This window comes from Vigna angularis, chromosome 8 (genome assembly GCF_016808095.1).
Source record: "Vigna angularis cultivar LongXiaoDou No.4 chromosome 8, ASM1680809v1, whole genome shotgun sequence".
NCBI lineage: Eukaryota > Viridiplantae > Streptophyta > Magnoliopsida > Fabales > Fabaceae > Vigna > Vigna angularis.
The window spans coordinates 17,808,691-17,815,338 of NC_068977.1; the positions used below are offsets into that span (position 1 = coordinate 17,808,691).

At 37.9% G+C, this 6,648-nt stretch overlaps 1 protein-coding gene across 1 annotated transcript; it reads right to left on the reverse strand.

The window, feature by feature from the left end:
* Positions 1-2,387: 2,387 nt before the first annotated feature.
* On the reverse strand, positions 2,388-3,727 carry LOC108344378 (uncharacterized). The gene is made up of 2 exons (XM_017582826.1): positions 3,520-3,727; positions 2,388-2,593 (listed from the first exon to the last, which is right to left on the reverse strand). Exons 1-2 carry the CDS (start codon positions 3,725-3,727, stop codon positions 2,388-2,390), a joined length of 414 nt encoding a protein of 137 aa, XP_017438315.1.
* Positions 3,728-6,648: the final 2,921 nt, after the last annotated feature.

Genomic DNA, 6,648 nt, shown 5'->3' on the forward strand with positions numbered 1-6,648 from the left:
CCAATCAATATCTCAACATCACTTTCACAACAATAAAGCAAACACAAGACAATATTACTTCTCACAACAATTTATCACTTCATACCAAACCATTGCAACACACTATCCATTTAACCAAGTACGTAGCTTACTACAATTAAAACAAAATAAACAGAGTTCAAACATGCATAAAAATAAAGAAAAACAAGAGATGTTGTCATCACTCCCCTCAAAGGCAGCTGAATCTTCCTCCAAATCATCCTCTGTCATGGCTTCGGCTCTAGACGTGCCACCTCCTCCACTAGCTTGGGCCTGGTCCCTAGGTCAAGACATGTGAGTGATGAACTCATCAAGTGAAATGCACTGAAGTCTGGGAGAAACAACATACATCCTAAAAAGACAAACACTCAAAACAAAATCAAATTAAAAAGAAGAGAAAATTGGGTTGCGTCCTAGTAAGCGCTTGTTTAACGTCATTAGCTTGACCCAACTATGCTCAATTTGGATTTTTAATGTTGGCGTTCTTCTTTCTTTCATGACACCAAAAAAATCTCAGCAGATTCCTAGTCACCAACTTTACTCTCCTAGAATAAGGAGCCTTAATCTCTAAAACTCTTTTTTTTTAATCTCCTTAATATCCTATAACATGTTCTTGAATTTCACTTGTTGGCCAGGTTTGGGTTCATTACTTTCCAGCACAGGGTATTGGTGAACTAATTTCTCTTCCTTATCTTCATCCTCTTCCTTCAGTTTTGGAGAGAAACAATTATGATTCCTCTTGACCAACTTTATACTTGATCAGGTAGACTAGTTACTAAGAAAACTTGATCTGGTATTTTAGGACTAGTTTGATTTACTTGTATTGGCTGCACATCATCGAAGACATTAAAAGTCACCTCTTCATCTTGATCTTTCAACATTAGAACTCCGTCGTCTACATGAATTACAACCTTAGTTGTCTTCATAAATGGTCTTCCAATAATGAGAGGGATCTCTACACCTTCCCCCACTTCCATCACTACAAAATCAACTGGGAATTTGAGTTTGTCAATCTGGATCATGACATCTTCTGCTACAACATAAGGATGCAAGATCATTCTTATAGGTTTGACCTCAAGACCACCAATCTTCTTCAGCATAGATAGGGGCATCAAAATGATGCTAGCCCCTAAAGTCAACTAGAGCCTTCCCTATATCGTGATTCCCAATAGTGCAAGGGATGGTGAAACTCCCTGGATCTTTGAATTTGAGAGAAAATGTCTTCTACAATATGGCACTGCAATTACCCTACACTTCAATTGTTTCCTCATCAAAATACTTCTTCTTTTTACTGAGGAATCGTTTCATGTATTTTGCATACGCAGGAATTTGTTGCAGTGGTTCGGTCAAGGGTATAGTAATCTCCTATTGCTTAAAGATATCCATGAACCGCCCAAATTGCTTATCTTTATCCTTCTTTGAATAACTTTTTAGGCAAGGAAGGATTTTCTCAATTACTTCTCCTTTTCTCTCAACCTCTTCTTTCTCTTTTTCTTTTCTCTCAGCCTCTTCTTTCTCTTTTTCTTTTCTCTCATCCTCTCCGTCTGTTTCACTCAACTCAACTTTTTCTTTTCTCTCAATTTCTCTCTCAACTAACATCTCGACATAATGGTACACTCCTCCTTAGGGTTAACTTCAGTATTAGCCCCAAAATTTTTCTCGGACTTATCCTCCAACTTCTTAGTCAATTGGCCAACCTATATCTCCAAATTCCTTATAGCAGCTTCAGTGCTTTTATGGTTGTAGATTGATACTTGCATAAATTGTTTGAGTGTCTTCTCTAACTTTGCAGTCCAATCAGATAAAGAGGGTTATTGTTGCCATTGTTGCTGTGGTGGTCTATTGAATTCCCAATTTGCCCTTGACCCATAATTGGGTGAGGTTTCCACCCTTGGTTGTAGTTACTTGGGCGGCCCTGATTACCCTTGCATGGTACATTGTCCATTGATATAATGTCCACCACATAGCTCATAAAGTTGTTGTTGAGCTTGAGAAACATTCTGCAATTCTTTAGGCAATTGAGAGATTTTCTTCATCAGAGTCTCCAATTGTTGAGTCATTATTTTGTTCTGAGCTACTAGAGCATCTTGAGATTGTAATTGTAGAAATCCTTTCGATTGAAATTGAGCTCTTTCCTTATGCATCTCATTATCATTGGCGGCCATATTTTCTATCAACTTATAAACTTCATCTAGAGTTTTGTTCTTGATGTTACCTCCAGTTGAGGCATCCAACATCAATTTTATCTGTGATTTCAATCCTCTATGAAAAAGAATAACCACTATCAGTTCATCAAATCCATGGGTGGGTGTCTTTCGCAACAAGTTCTTGAATATATCCTACGCTTGACCTAAAGTTTCGCCCATGCCCTATTGAAAAGAAGAAATTTCCTGCTTGCCTTTGTTGTTGACCTTGGACTGAGGAAAATATTTGTTCAGGAACTTAGCCACCACATCTTCCCACCTAGTGAAGCTATTCTCTGGGAATGAATTAACCCACATCTTAGCATTGCCTCCTAAACAGAAAGGGAACAAGCTAAGTCTAATAGCCTCATCTGACACACCATTAATCTTCACTATATTGCATATTGCATTGAAAGTGGTCAAATGTTCATATGGATTTTCGTGAACTAATCCATTGAATTGGTTGCTCTTCACCAATTGAATGACAGCAGGCTTCATCTCCATGCCTGCGGCATTGACTCTTGGCCTTGCAATAGATCAAAAATTGGCCCATAAGCCTAAGTCGCTGGCACTCAGCACCCCAACTAAGGGAAGACAGGCGACACTATGAGAGAACTGGCGCTCAGTGCCCCTCAAAGGGCAAACAAACGCTCAATGGTGCATTCAAACTGGCGCTCAACACCCCTAGGAGGGCAAGTAGGTGAGACTATGCTGTAATTGGAGCTAAGCGCCCTTGAAAAGGCACCCAGGCGTGGTGCGGTGTAGAGTGGCGCTGAGGGCCCAAAAAGGGCAACCAGGCGCCCTACGCTGGCGCTGAGGGCTCCAGAAAAGGGCAACCAGGCATGGTTGTGTGAGCTCCTGCGCCTAGGGCTCCAAAAAAGGGAAACCAGGCGTCTTGTGGCCTTCTGTAACCTTCTCTTCGTGTGCTTTTTCTGTCCTTCCTAGGTTCCAACTCCTTGATACTTCAACTCCTCTTCAAATTCATTCCAATAACCTACAAAATCAAGGGAATTTAGTGATAAAATCATCAAGTATAACCTCAACTCTCTTATTCACCAAAATAAAATAAAAACAAGAGTTTAAGCAAGCTTCAAAGTAAAAAAGGGTTAATTTAGTAATTGCATCACAGATAACGGTAAATTCAACCGTTATCACCCATTAACCACTCAACTTCTTTGTGGATCATCAATAGATGGATCCATAAACTCAATTGCACCATGAACTTTTACATCCTTGACTATGAAAGGCCCAAACCTTTTGGATTTCAATTTCCCGAGGAAGAGCTAGAGGCGAGAGTTAAACAATAACACTTGTTGACCTGGATGAAAGACTTTCTTCACCAACTTCTTATCATGATAGAACTTAACGTTTTCTTTGTATTTCTTAGAAGAATCATAAGCATGCAAGCACATCTCTTCAAGCTCCAAAAGTTGTCTTCTGCTCTTATCAACGGTCTCCAAGGGATCAAAATTCAAGAACTTTAAAGCCCAATAAGCCCAATGCTCCATCTTCACTGTAGATGACATGCTTTCGCATAGACTAACTAGAAAGGAGATAGTGTTGATGGATTGGCAAGTGTACCAAATCGCACAAGTAATATAAAATGGTAAGACCACGTATCGTATCCCTGAAGACTCTCGACAGTAGACAGTTGTGTGATAACTCGATTAATTAAGACTTAAATAAAACGAGATTGTTGGTTTCAAATGCAAAGACATAAAATTAAATATGAATGCAAATTGATCAATAGTAGAGTAACACAAAGATGAACGGATGTTGTTTAATATGAGATAAATATGTTGTTAGGGTTTGATTTCACCAAGTTTACTCTCATGACTAGTACAAAAACAACGTACAACCTCGAATATTTTGGGCCTTTCACGTCGAATTTGAGAACAACGTCATATCGGGAGACGTTAAATTGGCGTCAAATTTAAAAATTTGGCGTTAAATTTAACTCATTTTCTATCAAAACAAAGGGAATTAGTCATAAAATCATCAAATTCAACCTCAACTCTCTTATTCACACAACTTAACAGAAACACATGATTCCAAGCAAGTTTCTAAGCAGAAAAGGGTGCATTTAGTATTAAAATTACATCACAGATAACGATATTTTCAACCATTATCACAACCCCAAACTTAGAACTTTGCTTGTCCTTAAGCAAAACAGATTGTAACTCAGCTTTTCAGAACAATCACTACAATGACTCAACCTTTTTCAAAAACTTTTTCTTCTAGACAAGAAATCACTTTGATCAACTCAGCATACAAATGTCAGTTAAGATGAATAGATGCCTTATTCAATTAAAATTAGTGTGATGCTCATGTACTTCAATGGATGCTATCCTTAAGAAGGATCAATCAACCAAGAAGAGATGCAATCAAAAATTCAGAGAACTATTCCTCACTAAAGGAAGTGTTTCACTCAAGCACTCAAAAGTATATGACTCAAGCACTCAAGAGTGTATCACTCAACTCACAGGTGTATAGTGAGGTTTTGGTGTCTTTTTCACTCTGCTATCACAATGTCACACAATTTAATTTTGCCTTTAATTTAGCCAAAATCAAACATACTCACAAGCAGGTTGTCATCACAAGGACTTTTCATGGCTTGTAACTTGGCTGGGCTAAGAAGGAAATTGGTTTTTCTGGCCAACAAAATCCTTGAGTTAAGAGAGACATTTATGGTTTCATCGTTCAAGCACAAACTCTCTTTCTTTTTCCTAGCTTTCCCTTGCATTGAGCTTTTCTTTTCTTTTCATTTTTCTTTTTCTTTTTCTTTTTCTTTTCAAGTATTCACTGCTTAGCTCAATGCTTTTCTTTTCTTTTCTTTCTCAATCTTTCCAGCAACCCCAAACTTGAAACTTTATTAATACCCCACAAGTATTCTTAACTCAACTCAAGGTAAAGAATTTAAAACAGGTTTTAAAAACATGCTTAAGGCTAAAGGTTCAAAGGATGGAACAAATTGTTCTCTTTTTATTTGGAAAAATTCATGAGTAGGCTAAAAAGGGATAAACAACAGATGGCCATGATCATGTGAAACATGCAAGCAAGTAATCGAATCACAGAAAATTTGGGAAAAATCATTCATGCTTCCAAAGTAATAACAATTATTCACAAAAACTCTGGAGTTCAATCCTCACACAGGTTAAATTCAAGTTCCAGAATTCAGAAAAACACCCTGCCCAGTATTTCAATCACTTACCTCTAGTATCTGTTTCACATGTTAGAAGCAACCACCTGTGTATTGTCACATCATGCATCATCTCAGCATCAACCCAAACAATAAGCATCAAAAAGTAATACTCATCAAAACACAACATTAGAAGTACCCAACCACTGCAATAAGATAGATCAAAGTACATCATTCCTATACTACAGAAAAATAATAAAAATAGGAATATAAAAAAAACAATAAAAATAACAACAATAATAAAAGCAGTAGAAGTAATAAAGATAAAAGAAATCCTGTTTTAGTAGCATCCATTAGTAGATGATTTGATCTGAATCTTCCAACATCCATCAGTAGATGTCAATCTTTCTCATCTTCCTCAACATCCATCAGTAGACGCTGTTAGTAGCACCCATCAGTAGATGTTTAATCACATAGCATCCATCAGTAGATGCTTTCTGGCTGCCATACACTCCAAAACCCCAAACTTGAATGGTTGGATGGTGCAAAAGCTGTGAAACCTTAAGGTTTTGGTGAAATAGAAAGGGGGAAAGTGGAGAGAGCACTTGGGAGAAGTGTTTTAAGAGGCTAGATTGATGAAAATCATAGAATGGAGGCTTGGGTGAAACCCTTGGGGTTAAAAAAAGTGAAATTGGGCCAAGCCCGCTCAAGCTTCGTGCTTAAAAAGCCCACCTGCAAAGGCGCCGCCCGGGCGCCCTCGAAAGGGCGCTTGGGCAGCGGGCGGTAGTGTATACCCCTTAATTTTTGAACTGTTTTAGGTTTTCCCGGCCTTGAGTTCTCAAATTCAACCTAAAATTTTTAATTTTGTTTTCCCTAGCTCTCACAACAACATTCAAATCAAACAATTCAACTCTCGCCACCCCTCAAACTTTCAGTTCTTTCTAAAAAAATTAAACACACATGAAAAACAAAAATTCACACAATAACCGAATTAAAAACAAATCCCAAAAATAATATAGAAATAAACAAAAAAAAAATTAAAAGTTTTCAAGACACTAGGTTGCCTCCCATTAAGCACTTCTTTAACGTCACTAGCTTGACCCAATAGGCTCATGTCTGGATCATGCAATTCCAACTTTAATCTTGGTGTTGTCCTTTCTGTCTCCACACCAACTTATCTTCAGCAGCTTCCTCTTTGTAGGCTTGACTTCAAGACCACCAATCTTTTCAAGTACAGATAACGACATCAAGTTCATACTGGACCCTAAATCAATTAGGGCTTTCCCTATTTCATTACTCCCAATAGTG

Coding starts and splice junctions, on each gene's coding strand:
- LOC108344378 (XM_017582826.1), bottom strand. CDS start 3,727: ATGTCATCTACAGTGAAGATGGAGCATTGGGCTTATTGGGCTTTAAAG. Junction 2,594..3,519: donor GAAGAAAGTCTTTCATCCAG/GTCAACAAGTGT, acceptor TATGCAATATAG/TGAAGATTAATGGTGTGTCA.